The 15,504-nt window shown below is 36.5% G+C and overlaps 1 protein-coding gene across 1 annotated transcript; it reads right to left on the bottom strand.

Annotated features, from left to right (window-relative positions):
* Positions 1 to 5,510: 5,510 nt before the first annotated feature.
* On the bottom strand, positions 5,511 to 12,803 carry LOC127636231 (2-acylglycerol O-acyltransferase 2-A-like). Its single transcript, XM_052116670.1, has 6 exons — positions 12,668 to 12,803; positions 11,710 to 11,888; positions 9,239 to 9,443; positions 8,565 to 8,739; positions 7,474 to 7,673; positions 5,511 to 6,050 (listed from the first exon to the last, which is right to left on the bottom strand). The coding sequence occupies exons 1-6, from the start codon at positions 12,759 to 12,761 to the stop codon at positions 5,896 to 5,898; spliced, it is 1,008 nt and encodes a 335-aa protein (XP_051972630.1). The 5' UTR covers positions 12,762 to 12,803; the 3' UTR covers positions 5,511 to 5,895.
* Positions 12,804 to 15,504: the final 2,701 nt, after the last annotated feature.

Below are 15,504 nucleotides of genomic sequence, written 5' to 3' on the forward strand. Positions count from 1 at the left end.
ACTTGCATAATTTCAGAAGTACACCCAATTGACAATAGCTAAATAATTCTGTTCATGTGTTACACTTGCTATATTTTTTACACTTCCATGTTGCTTCTTCATCAAATGGCAATGTTAAATGAAAGGTAAATCAATCACTGAAACATCAGAGCCACCTTGTGTAATAAATAGCATGTATTGTGTATTGAATGTGTACATGCATGTGGGACACTGATAATTCACCATTGTCATACAGAAAATCAATGCAATATAGTATTCATTTGTATAAATACTAATTTGTCTTGCCAAAATCAAACCTGCTACATGGTTCAAACCTGAATAGAGAAGTTTACATAACCCCACTCTTGACAGCGGACAAACTTTGCTACTTTTTCATATCCTGTGAATGTAAACATGTATAGATATGAAATAATCATAAAAACATGATTTTTGGAAGCGCAAAAAAGCGACACTAACACATACTGTATCTTGGGACTTTAATGACCATATTATATGTGTATGTATATATATATATATATATATATATATATATATATATATATATATATTGCAATTTAGTAAATAGGTGTGGGCTAAGCTTTAATGGATGAGGTACAGGGGGTGGAAAGAGGTCCCGGGTCACTAATACCAGAGGTATGCATTTAAGGGTTAACCAGCCTCTTAGAAAGAATGTCCGTTAGAGACATTAGCTGTTTCATGATCTACCAATATTTTATAACATCAAGGCCAAAGTATTGCTACAGCCCATGACCTTCAATGCCCAGTTCCTCTTGCCAGTGTTCACCACTCAGACAGCAGAAAGCGCACCCTCCCTTTATCACTGTCTGTCCGGTCTGGAGTTGCTTTCGGGTCACCATTAATACATACACCATTTTAACATCTCCAGTGTTCTGATTAACCTGAAAAGGACACAAATATAAATATGAATATGTTTTAAAATCTTAAAAATGATTTCATACTTTGGAATTTTAATGAGAATTCTATTCTTTATTTATCTAAAAAAAAAAAATCATCACTGCAGGTAAAAGCTGCTGATGATTTTTTAACTGGGTATTGAGTGCCAGTCATCAAACTGGGATGGGGAAATGATTTCAGTCTAGACAGTATTGCACAAACTCACAGTAATTTGTAGAGTATCGATATCAAAAGTTCATTTGGCTGAGATCAGCTGGCAATTAATCTTGTTCTGTATTAGACACATTCCTGTTTGTTGGCATTAATTGATTCACACTGATTGACTTCTCATAATGTAACATCATTATTTGTCTCAAATCATAATCCCAATATCAAATAAAAATAGAAGCATTAAACAAGTTGTGTGTATTTGTAATATTGTTTTTCTTCTTTTTTTATCTTTTATCAACAGTTGAAATAACAGAACTGTACTAGTGAGTAGATTTTGTTTTTGTTCCTTGAAATGCAATAATCATCCACACATTCCATGTTTTACCCACTGGTGTCAAGTGTATAGATATAAGGTGTTGTTGCAATGATAAAGAATGTACAAAACATTTGGTCTACTCGTACTTTGATACTTTGTTCTACATATTTAATATATAATGTTACTGTAAAATTTTATCATGTCAAAATGTAACATTTGTAATGATTCAATTATTTATAATTTTGTTTTTAAATCTGACAGTAAACGTGCACAACATCAGTTGCTTTGTATGAAAGCATCTGCCAAATGACAAAAGGAAAATATAAACATCATGGTAATGTAAGGCAACTCAGATTATAATACACACTATTTATTAATGTTGTTATTAAGTCTATTATCACTGGCTAGAATATAAGACCACTTATTTCTCTGTTAATGCTTTATTTTGCAGTATTTTTCCAATATAAATTAAGAAAATGTCAATAAAACATTCACAAAGTATCACATTTGTGTTATGGGAGACCCATAATGATATTTGCAGTACCTAAATAAAATAACTGTGAAACAATGTTACACAATTTTATTTCTTGAACACCAAAGGGATGATCATAACAGGTTCTATGCACATCCAAATTCTAGCACATGCAAATACTGTATACATACTGTACATGGACCCCTCCTCACACATACACACACACACACACACACACACACACACACACACACCAATGTGCATACAAATATCAACACAAAGATAGCAGCTACATTTTTTTTTTTTATGAAACCGCAAACCGGCAACTATCAACTTGCACAACAGTGAGCTGTGTATTGTTCCAATACTGTGAGTAATCTATACAGTAACATAATTTTACAGCATGTCCTTGTGTTAGAAATAAATTCTACTTATATAAAAAAGTGGTAGCCTGCAACTGTTACCTTAAGGAGCTATTTCTACCTGAATTAAACCCCTAAACATTGGCGTAACCTAATGTAGTCAGGTTGATTTTGGGCTGTTAATTAATATTTTGACCTAAATAGAAACCAGTTAATTTAGAAGTCACCTCATAAAGCACATTGTTTTCATTTTTTCCAGTGCATACATTTGCTTTGTAGACTCAAAGACAGCATTTTCCCTGCAGTCCAATAACCGAAGAGAGAAGACCTGTGACCTATGTTTGAATCGCAATGCACCAGATAGGAACTATGGGACAACCTACTCCTTAGGCCAAGGAGAGGAGGTGGATCCTTCGTAAAACTTTTCTCAGTCCAATGCCCTGGGCCTTTAAATTGACCCTCAGTGTGTAATCACAGGGCATGAGTCATATTACTCAATGTTTGTCCAACCTGCCACCTTGGGTGCTGCTGATTCAAGACCTGAAGCTCCCAGGTTAGTGAAACAGCCCTCACCTTCCATCTATTCACCATTCACATATCAGACTCTCTTCTATTTTATTCAGTTACTGAAGAGCCTTTATTCTCACACATTTCATATCTGTACTTTATTGAATGTGTGACACAGCAAAAGACCAGTGTAATGATTTATGCTTTCTAGATTTTAAAGGAATAAAGAAGCAGAAGTTGAGTAAAATGTTCAGGCTGCCCTTTCCTATACAATGAAAGTATATGGGGACTGAGCCTGTCAAGCACCAAAAAAGACAAAAGGGCACCGTTAAAGTAACATAAGAGAAGTCCATATGACTTGTGCACTATTCCAAGTTTTCTGAATGCATACTGTATGGAGCTTTGTATGAGGGAGAGGCAGAAATTTAAGATTTTATTCACTGAAAATCTTTGATCCTTTTGGGATCTTGATAGCCCCCACCCTCATCCACTTTCATTGAATAGAAGAGAGTAGATTGAATATTTAGCTAATTTTCTCCTTTTTGGGTTCCACAGGAAAAGGAGAGCCATACAGGTTTGAAATGACAGAGTAAAAGATGACTGAATTTGCATTTTTTTTGTTGAACTTTTCCTTTTACAGCCATTGTGCAATGCTGACCTCCGCTTGTCTCCTTCCCCCACTTTGTAATATTTGCCCCTTGCCTACTCTCTCGACATGTCTTTCTGTTCAAGTGAAACAGTCCAAGCCTGATTTGACCTTTGTGGACATCTGGGCAGCCTCTGGCCATTGCGTGTATGTGCATGTGTGTGTGGTCATCCTGGTTGTGAAGAAATTTGTCCTCTCTGACTTGACTCAATCCTTTTGAGAACAGCTTTCTAAAATCTAGCTGGCATCAGAAAAAAACATCAGTCATTCAGTTTTTACACCATCAGATGAATGAGTTCCATCTTAACTTTGTATTACTTCATGTTGTAATGACTTTTACACAACACAAATCCTCCTGAGTGATGCAACCATCTTTTGGGATTAAATTAAGAAACTTCAGTGACTGTATTCCAATCCTAAATCAATCAGACAGGCCAAGATTAGTAGTAAACTATTTATTAGTAGTACATTTATTCAGAGTTCTGAGGTCTGTTAAAACATATACAGTAGAAACTAGCACATGTGGAAGGAAGATCTGCAGTAAATTACAATCAATATCTCATCCAAACAATGGTTTTTACAGTAAAGTTTAATTTATGAGGAATGGTCAGCATTAACATTACAAACAGACAAAGGGCTCTATTTTCATAGCCAGTCTAAGTGCAGCACTACACGCACTGACCATGCACTAAGTTTTTTCGTGCCAGTGCAAAGCGCAAGTGGGTGTGGGTGGGAGTGTTTACGCTATCTGTGGGTGGATGCACGCAAACTGTGGGTGTATTGTATGTTAATAAAGTGGCGCAAAAAGCAATTTGCAATTTTCCTGAGAAGTAGGTAATTGCTCTAAAGCCAAAGTATACTTTGATTTTGATGCGAATGCTCAGCGTCTGCGTACTGTCAAACGCGAGCCTGTGAAAGCATACTCCATCTGACTGTGCGCATCTACTTAGGCGGTTGGCGCATGCGTGCTATGACTGTATGATACACTGGACTATTTCTCAGGAGTTTAGTCCCATAAAGATGTCTTTATAGTCCTTCAGACTCGAGTTATACAAATGCAGTTATCTCCTGACCTCCTCACACAAGTGTTCTAGACGTGTATATCTAATGTGGTTGGTTTTGTCTTCTTCTAGCATTTCTGTGTGATAGCAATGGCTGAAATGTGAGAATTGCCTCCTTGTGGATCCACAATTTTGTGCAAATAATTCTAGGTGCATGCTTATTTTGCGCATTCAAAGACACGTGGTTAGAAAAATCTGGCTGCATGCGTTCAGTGCTCATGCACTCTGATAATGATGAGATTTGCATCACGCGTCCTTTATACTTTGGGTCCGAAGTATACTTTGGGCTTGAGAAGTTTCAAAACCAGGTCTGATTTCAGCTCAATGTCTAAAATCAGTTCCTGCGATTACAGTTGGAATATTCCACCAGCAGATGGCAATAACGTTCATGTACAAACTATGAAAGTATAGTGGAACATCAAATTATGTCCTTGACCATGACTTTTGTAGCTGTTTTATGAAACTACATTTTATGAGATTTGTGTTCAACCTTCTAGAGGTCAGGGTTTATTCTTCAATAATGTTTATTATTTTTGAGTTTATATTTACAAGAGTATTTATGATCTAATTTGTGTTAGTAATTTTCCACCTGTTGTCGTAGTGTGATTTGTAAGTCACTGCAAAAGAGGCCAGTGAAAGAAGTTGGAGAGTGTAATTTAAAAAAAGACAATTTAAGCAAAATTGACCCAGTAGAAGTAAAGTGCCTGCAACAAACAAACAAATAAACAGATTCCTCGATCCATAGCCTAACCTGGAAGGCTAATGCAATCACTATTACAATAAAATCATCCATGATTTGTGTGTCTCTTGATCAATATGAATAATAATACTTACATAATACTTACATTTCTCTATAATTTAAAGAGCCTACATCCAAATTTTTGACAATAACCACATTTTCGATTCATACAAAAGGAACATGTCACTGTCTGAAATATGCCTGACATTCAACAAGACTGCAGTTAATGCTCTAAAGAACGTAAGTCCATATTTATTTTCTTCTATTTCATTGCATACAATCCATTTAAACAACCAGCTTCTTATGAATGTGCTTACTTTGTTTCTATTGCTGGTGCTTGACAGGGAATGGCCTGCAAAATAGGAAGAAGATAGTGCAATAACCGGAGAAGAACCTCAGAATTGAATTGCACTTAACCCAGCCTTTTAGCACTTTGCGAGCACAATTTCACCAAACTCACTTGCGCCTAGGCATAGTGCATGCTTGCACGAAAATACCAAAATGTAATGGCCAAGCCCATTGTCTTTGTACGTTTGAATTTGAGCATAGTGCTGCACTTAGTGCTAGTGTTCTTAAAATAGGGCCCAAAATGTACTTACACACATTCTCTCTCTCTCTCTCTCTCTCTCTCTCTCTCTCTCTCACTCACACACACACACACACACATGCAAACACTCGCACGCATACACATACACACTCTCAGAGTTGCTTAAGTGATGCTGTCAGCTCAGAGGTACACCAAGTGAGAGTCTTCAGGTATTCCATAATTTCCTTTGTGTTCCTCAAAGAGGCGAGTGAGTTCATCCATATAGAGCTGGTGAAGAGTGTTCAAATCTTCTGCTGTGGGTTTCTCATTTTTCTCTACCTTGATTGGCCGACCCACTTGAAAAAGGCAGACAAAGGCAAAACACTTCAAATGATATGTAAATACCTAAACAGAATACATTCATAAATTAGCATCACATATAACACATTGATGAAATTTGCTTTCTAAAAAGCTAAGGGCAATAAGAGGTTTTGATGCAAATCATCTGCCATCTGTGTATTCGTTGGACACTACCCAGTTACTCTGATAACTTGTCATTGGCAGCCTCTAATCTGAGAGTCCTTGCAAACGATTCACCTCACGTTTGTTGATATGAAGGTCTGACATGTCTCTAGGATTGCTAAAAAGCAAATACCGTGCTTGAACCATGTGGCTTTGGACCAGCTACAGTAGGCTAAAAGTGGTTACAGATAAGGCGTGTGCATTGCTACATTAAAGCATTTACCTGTAAATGGCTAAGAAAACCAGGTGACAGAGGTGGGAAAGTTTTGGGTACTGTATTTATGGCTAGTAACTAAATGGTTATTATTTTTAAAAGTAAGTGATTTCTTGAATTTTGTGAGATTATTTATAGTAATGTGTTGTGAAATATGTGAATTTAATGGGATTATTTTTCACCAAAAATATATATTTTTTAAAGTCAAAAATATTAATATCACTGAATTAACAAGAATACATGCAACAAGGTTACACAAACAAAACAAATTTTAAGGATTAGATCCAGTAGAAAAGCGTTAACAGTTGGAGATTTCCACTTTTATGGTGCGGTATTGGCAAATAATAAGTGTGTAAATATTACAATACAGCCTTGATTTACACTTAAAGGCAAAGTTCACCCAAAAATAAAAATTCACTCAAATCATTTACTCACCCTCATGCTATCCCAGATGTGTATGACTTTACTTCTTCAGCAGAACACGAAAAAAGACTTTAAGAAGAATATCTAAGCTCTGTTGGTAATTTCAATGCAAGTGAATTGTAGCTAGACATTTGAAGCGGCAAAAAGCCGACATAGGCATAAGACTCCAGTAGTTTAATCAATGTCTTGTGAAGCAATCAAAAGATCGCTTCACAAGACATTGGTTTTGGGTGAGAACAGACCAAAATATAACTCTTTTTTCACTGTGCATCTTGCCAGAGCGAACTCTATGCACAATCATGATTTCAAACTCAATTACACTTGAAATCATTATCGCCAAGCAGACTGCAGTCAAGATTTATAGTGGGAAAAGTCATTACATTTTGGTCTGTTCTCACCTAAAACCGACTGGATTGGTTCAGATGACATTGATTACCATTGATTTTCACTTGAATTATATGGACCTACAGAGCTGATATATTCTTCTAAAAATCTTTGTTTGTGTTCTTCAGAAGAAAGAAAATTTTATACATCTGAGATTGCATGAGTGTGAGAAATTGATGAGAGAATTTTCAATTTTGACCTAATACTGCTAATCTTTGACTTGTGATTGAACTTACCAACAGTGTTGATGGGCTTTCTGTAGGGCATTAGGCCAAAACTGTACTGGAAAACTCCACGTGCATGGAAAAGGGGCAAAGAAACACCCATGAAGCTCTGTAGGTGCTCTTGGATAGATCGTAACCAGGTGCCACGAGGATTTTCCACCTGGTCAAATACCTCGTTCTCTCCAAAAGAATATATAGGAACCAAATGGGCTCTGGAGGGACAATGAAAAACATAGATTTGAAACAAAACACTTGGTCTCCCTTAAAACAGTAATACATACAGAAAAGAAGGAAAATAAAATGGATCATGTACAGACAGCCTGTCCTTATTGCAAAACAAACTCTGACAGGATAATCAAAACCCTGAAACCCTGTTAAGTAAATGAATAAATAGAGATGAAATATAATGATTTTTAGCAGAGCAAAGTATGAAATCGGTTGCCTGGGACAATGGTCAGTTACTCTATACAGTTTAGAGGTCATTACACAAAAGTATTTGACCACAGAATGCTGTGATTGACCAATCAGAAGGATATACTGTATTCTAAAAAGCCGTGTTATAATTACAAATAATGCTGGTGTGAAACACTATACTATAAATTGATTCAGTAGTTCTCATGTTAATGTAATCCTTCAATAGTGGTAAAAGTTTATGGATTTTGCTTGCTGTACACAGTGGAGGACTCGAGATCGAGACTCAACCCGAGCTCCGAACATGCCCGCGTACATTTGAGTCTAGTAAATAGACAAAATGTAGAGTTAGGGTGGAGGAGGGATGCTGGAAGAATTGTCTCAACGGTGAGGCAATCAGCGGTTTATTTATGCTTACTCTAGTGTTGTGATTGGCCAGATTAAATGAACATGCCCCTCCCAAAATTTGTCTGTAAATTAATGGAAATTTTTGCCATTTACCAATATTTTACTCAATCCAACTCCATAGCTTGGGTCACAAAGTCTTTCATCAGTTGAGTGCTATTACTTACAACTGCAAGTTGCACAAACCTGTATTTCAGAATGACCCAATGTGGCAAAATAGAAATAGAAATATGTTGGTCTGATAACCTCTAATAATATTAACTGATCAGGAAAAAGCTGCTGCTTACCCATTCTCTAGTGCAAGTTTAATAAAGCCCTTCTTATTGGCCAAGTGAACAGTGCAGTCACCAGGACGGGCATCCAAAGCCTCAGGGGCTCCTCCAACTGCAATGACCACAGCGTTCCCACCCCCTTTTCGCTGGAGCAGATACTTGGCACTCTCCTTGTCTGATGGAACCAGGCCTGACACACACACACACACACACACACACACACACACACACACACACACACACAAAACGGACACATTTATAAAACTTAGAACAGTTCCAACAACAGTTGTGCAAACCTTATTAGAATAGCCATTTTACAATAGCTCAGTTTTACATTGCCAAAACATAATTAAGTTTAGATTAATTAATTATTAAGTTTATTAATGTTTAGACATTCACAATTACACATGCTGAACATACAAAAAATGAAATAATAATTATATTAATTACAATTTAACTATACATAAATAAAATTATTAAATTATAATGTTTTATGTTTTTCTCTTTGCACTTTTTTTTTGTGTGTGTGTGAATTTAGTGGAAAATTAGCATAATAATTTCACCTTTAAAATGTTTCGGGGGACTTTACATCAGAGTATGTTAATTTCGACAGTAAAAATCATCTTATTGTTATTGTCACGTATCAAATAAATATGGACTTTTATTCAGTGATCAGGCAAGCTACTGACCTGCACACATAATATAGTCTCTGAAGAAGGGGGCTCTGAACCAGAGAGGCAGCATGAGAAGGTTGCTCTTCAGCCCAGGAAAGAGTTTACTGAAGCCTGTCGCTTCTGTGCAGAAATTAGTGAATGCACCAGCCACGAGAATACCATGGGGATGAAAACCCAGCACATAGTTCTGCCTAGGGTCCAGATCTGCTGTCTTCACCAGCTAAAAATGTCAGAGGAGTCCAGTAATTCAAATAACTTCAAGAATGCATTAATTTGTATTTTGATGAGTGAGAGTTCCTTGCAGTACATGATCCTTGCAAAAAGTGCAGGATCATGTCAGTGACCATGTGTAGTTCATGTGCAATACAGCCCTTTATGAGGTTATTTGCATTTCACTTACCAGTTTTTGGAATTAACATTTAAATATCTAAACAATTATTATTGTATTATTGTCATAAGTAAACAAATGTCTCCAATAAGACACAAAAAACTGAGATTTCAATTTGTACTCTTCACAAGCACTCACAAATTACTACATCTAGTCATTGAAACATTTAAGAGCAGAGCAAAATTAGAATAAAAATATATTCACTATTGACATTTCCATGACTTTTCCAGGAAATTACCATTTTAAAATTCCCTTATATTTCCAGGTTTTCCATGACCATGGGAAAACTGTAAAACTGACACCTTAAAATAGGTCTTAGACAGTAGATTAGTTCAATAGAGTTTTAACACAATTTACCAACAACACAAAACAGTCACAGCCAAAACAGACCAATGCCTGGTTGGTGTTTGAGGTATTGTAGTCCTGGATTAACATTATCAATTCTTGCATTATCAAAGCAAGTTCTTGGAATCAAAATTAGAAAATTATCTCCAACAGTTTTTCCAAGAAAAACAAAATAGCTGTTCTCTAAAAAGAAAAAAGAAATGAAAAGGGAGGTACAGTAGGCTACAAGGCAGTGTGAGTGAATCATTAGCTTTCCTTCAGCAAGCCAATCAAAATCGACTTTACTTATATTTATACATTTATATTGTTGCCTCTCTATAGGTGAGTGATGTAAGAGAAGTTGTGTGTGGTAGTGCAATCCTAAATTCATGCTTATGCCATGTTTTCCAAGATCTGATACTTTGTTTATTGGTATGCAATATTTTGGCTCTTATGGAAGTGCGTTTTTGATAACCCAGAATTTTTTTTTTAATTCAAATGAAAGATTCCCAGCATGTTTTGTGGCACGGCGAAAATGTTCCCTCATAAATCCAAGTGTATGAGCAAGGGTTTTGCTGCTTGAAAAGCACTGAGCTCTGCTTTCACATGAAAAGGTTGTTTAAGGATGTAATGGGGAAAATTTGCACCGGTTGTTGGAGAAAGTTTTCATCTGAATCAATTTTTCACTCTGAATACAAATGCTCTGTTTAGTTACAGCAATGGCGTTTTAATATAATGACGCATTAAGTCATATGTTGTGTCCACTGTCTCTTTCAAAAGCCTGGGAAAACACATAATTGTATGGTGCATTGGCAAATCGGGAATTTCCTTAGAAAAACAAAGAGCAAAATTGCAATTGGAAGCAAATGGTTGAGATCTCATGATTCACACAAAGCACATGAAACAAAAACCTACTTAAATAAAAAAGCAGACAGATAGCCTTTTGCTAACAATTTTCCAAACCTACAACAATCCCATTAATAAATAAACTATTAGAGTTGTTTTGATTTGGAAGGTTATTTTTGTCCACGACCATGACCCTTGTATGGAACCGGGATTTAGTGCCCCCCAACAATAATGTGTTGGTTTCCTTTGGTAAATTATTATTAACGAAGACAGACTCAAGGGGATATTGGTTGACAGTGTTACAGTAATGTCATACTATGTTTTAGATAAACTTATAATAAGGCTGCAAATTAAACCCTAACTCTCAGATTCAAATGGTCAGATTTTGGTGGGAATGCCGGTACAATGGCAGGAGGTGACAAAATCAGAAATGCCGATACCACAGATGAATGTCAAAATGACTCTGACAATAGTGTCAGTATACATACTTCAATAGGTCTGGCCACTCATAAAAGTCAATCTTTCTGAAAAAGAAGTATTATTTTTTTATGTCACATAAGGATTACAACCAAATGTGGCCTTTCTCATTAATTTCCATAACAATATGGGAAAATACCACATGACCAAATGTACCCACAAGGATAGTAAAAGCTGAGAAAACCCTACCTTGTAGGGACCAGCCAGCAGTCCCCGTGAGGGAAATGGCTTATAAACATAATAAACTGTGTTTTTTTATTTGTTTGTTTGTTTTTTGAAAATATAAAAATGCTAAAAAGTTTCTGAGGGTTAGGTTTATGGTTGGGGGATAGAAATTATCATAAGATCTGTATGTGTGTGTGTGTGTGTGTGTGTGTGTGTGTGTGTGTGTGTGTGTGTGTGTGTGTGTGTGTGTGTGTGTGTTGTGTTGTGTTTTGTTCTGGCCATTCACCTTTATGGGGAAATAATCTCTCATGTACTCCCATAAGCGCATTCGACATAGTAGGGGCACTTTTCTACCTCCTTGTGAAGGTGTGTCCCAATCGATGTACCACCAGATGGCATACAGCACACAGATGATCCAGAAACGGGTGAATAGCAGGTAGAGGAACAATACAATACAGCAGGGGGCTGAGAAATGACATAGAAATAACACACACACACACAAATCAGATATATTATGCATTTCTTTAAGTTATTCTACAGACTCTCTGCAATTATGCCACAGACAGAGAGAAACACTGAGTTAGAGTTTTTATCTGGAGACTTTGACCTGTTTTGGTCCTTTGATCAAGGCCTGCACCACACAACCATTCACTATCAGTCACATTTGAGAAATCACTGACAAAATGCATTTGATTGAACTCTTTTTTTCTAGTGTTGCTTGATCAAACATCATTGTCTTTTTAAGATAGAGGCTATTGCATGAGGTTATCTCCTCAACAACATACTACAAGTATTCATTTAACGTGAGCATTATCTTTGTGATTGCTATACTTTTATGCCTGCCTTTTATCGTCTTTAAATTGCGTGCAGTATCAAGCATGAGAGCCAATGGACCAATTAATCATTAGCATACTGCGCAGCTTATGGAACTGAAGTCCCAAATGCAGAATATCTTTAATGCTTTGATTGTTTTCTTAAAACAACAGCACTTTATGCATGATGGTAAAGTGATAATATTGAGTATTGAGTATAAATATGCAGAGGAATATAAATATGCAGAGGAACTTCAAAGTCATACTAAATTACAGGCAGTTCTCCACTGAAATGCATGTTCAGACTTTTGGGAAGCAATAATCTCTGTTGTAATATATTGAAGAAACAAAGGCTTTTATTAGATCTTATTCAAGGGCAACTCCTGATGGCTTGACAAAAAGGTCAAGACTAATACAAGAACATGCACTTACCTAGGCCTAGGAAACAGAAGACCCACTGCAGAACAGAAGCAGTCTGAAGCCTCCTATCCAGAGGCACATCAGCCGGAGCAAAATGAATCTTCATGGCTGAATAAGACCCGAAGAGGACACCAAAAACTGGTGTGACGCCGTGGGATCAGCACAGCACAAGAATCTCCACTCTGAGGTCAAAGTCTGACACCATGTCTCGATCTGCTTCTCTCCTCCTTTCTTCTAACAACCTATCTTGATCATTCACTTTACATGATAGGATTATTACCCAAGAGTGCTTTTACATAACACCAATGAGACTTTTGACCCCAGAGCCAAAGAGCTGTGTGTATGCATAAAATGTGTACATTACTGTAATGTAAAAAAAGATGCATTCATTTTATTGTACACTGTGGACAAATAGTTTTTACAGTGAAAACTGTTATGCATGACATGCATGAATTTTTACATTGAGCCTAAAAAAGTTTAGAACATTTTTGCACAAAAACATATATTTGTAAAACACGATCATTTTCCACCCTCATTCTGGCAGTCTGCTAGAAACGTTTGGGTATGGTGCTGCTTCTCATTTAAGACTTGACAGTAAACGGCCACTGTTATGATTGGCTCTCTGCTCTTGACTGACCTGCTCCCTCCTTGCCATCTCACTGCTCACAGCTACTGTGGGGGTAAAGTAGGTGTCCATGTGTTTCTGTGGAGGCGATCAGATGCAAATGTATACCACAGTGTGACATCACAATGTGGAGGAAATAGAGAGTGAGTCATGTTGTTCCAAAGATGACCTCCTTCTTCCATGGAACGCAAAAAAAAAAGATTACGGTTAAGTAGGATGCTCGGTCTCTGTAACAATTCACTTTTATCATTTGGAACAAAGATGCAATGAAAGTGAATGGTGACCAGGTGTGTAAAGTAACGAATTACAAATACTCACGTCATTGTAATTAACTACTTTTTCCCAAGAATTTTACTTTTTAAGTAGTTTAAAAATTGTATACTTTTACTTGTGTTCATTTTAAGTGCTGTAACTGTACTTTTACTGCACCTTTTTCCCACCATTTGTGTTCGCTACTTCCCTGTCCTAATTTTATTGTTATCTATCAACATGAATGGCTAGAGAGAGTCTCGTGACTTCCATCCAATCAAATCACACGTAAAAAACTTGAACGGGAGCTGCAGATTTGGTGCTATCTGTTATGGATGCCTCAAGCACAGTTCAACACCTGAACATCACAGCTGCTCCTGGAAGGGATTTTTGTTGGACTTGAAGTGCATGTAACCGAATTGAGCACTGTCTAGTGGGCTATATCATATAGAGGCTATTAATCAAACAACAATAACAAGGAAATGAGAAAACCGCTCACTGCTTTTGGCTGAATAACTTGAGTAGCTTTAAAAGTATTAATGTAAAAAAATACATTTAATAATAATATTTTTGATAATATTGTTAGTGTTTTTATAACACTGACCGCTGATGTAGAGATTGTGTTAATTTGTATAATAAATTACCAGGAGATGATAAAGATGATAAAATATTTTATAAATATGTTTAGACTTTATCATGTTTTTTTGTTGTTGTAATGCCTGATAGAAAAGTATCAACCTTTCAGAGCAATTCTTCTGCAGAACATTCCACCAGTCACAAACTTCAGAAATTGTGCATTGTGCATTATTAGGAGAACACAACTATTTCTGGGCTTAAATCAATGTGGAACATTATATCTCAAAAGGAAGACAATGTGGCCCAACATGTGCTACATAAAGAAATAATTCACTCAAAAATTTAAAATTCTCTCATCATTTACTCACACACATGCCATCCCAGATGTCTATGAATTTCTTATCAATATTTAAGTCACATTTTTGCTAGAAATTCTTCTCTCTGTCCAGTAGATGGCAATATGCATGAAGAATGTGAATCACCAAAAACAAAAGAAGAAAGTGAAAGTTTAAGTTGATATTGAGCAGGGAGGAGAATTTCTAAATGGACTTAAATATTGATCTGTTTCTCACCCAACCTATCATATCACTTCTGAAGTCATGGATTTAACCACTGGAGTCACATGGATTAGGCTACTTTTATGCTGATTTATGTGATTTTTGGAGCTTCAAAATTTTGGCACCCATTCACATGCCATATGGCACCCATAGGACCAAAAGTGCAGAAAACTTCTTCTAAAAATCTTATTTTTTATTCTGCTGATGAAAGAAAGTCATACACATCCAGGATGGCATAAGGGCAACTAAATAATGAGAGAATTTAAATTTTTGTGTGAACTATCCCTTTAAATCCCGATGTGGCCCCTGCACCAAACAACTGCTCCAGTGCCTCTATTGTGCCAAATGACCCTGCTATATTTTTTTTGCATTCCTTGCATTGTTTTGAACACGTTTAATGCTCAACAATAACTCTCTCAGTCGGCATTAAGGGAAATTTAGACCCTACACATAAACTGATTTTAATGTAATTGTTTCATACATTATGATATTGAAAATAACTTTTTAATCTTTTCATTTCTGTAATCATGTCACCCTTTTATTTTATTTTTTTAATCAGATTCACATAGTGTTTACAGTATCATAGATAAGTGATGTGTTTTAAAAGTTGTCAGTCACAAACACCGGCTTTTCACGTTTGGGAAAACATCATGTGAGCTTATTAAAAAACGAAGACTTTAATTCAGTGGGCGGATCTTCAAGTTCGACTCCTCCCACTGCAGACGTTACGTGATGATGAGTGTGGCAGGTGATTCAGCTCCGCTCCAATTCGAAGCATCCTCTCTCGATAGATGCTGAGCCGCGTGCGGGAGGGGCTGATGTGTTTTGCACAATTTCTCGTA

The sequence above is a fragment of the Xyrauchen texanus genome, chromosome 43 (assembly GCF_025860055.1).
Source record: "Xyrauchen texanus isolate HMW12.3.18 chromosome 43, RBS_HiC_50CHRs, whole genome shotgun sequence".
Lineage (NCBI taxonomy): Eukaryota > Metazoa > Chordata > Actinopteri > Cypriniformes > Catostomidae > Xyrauchen > Xyrauchen texanus.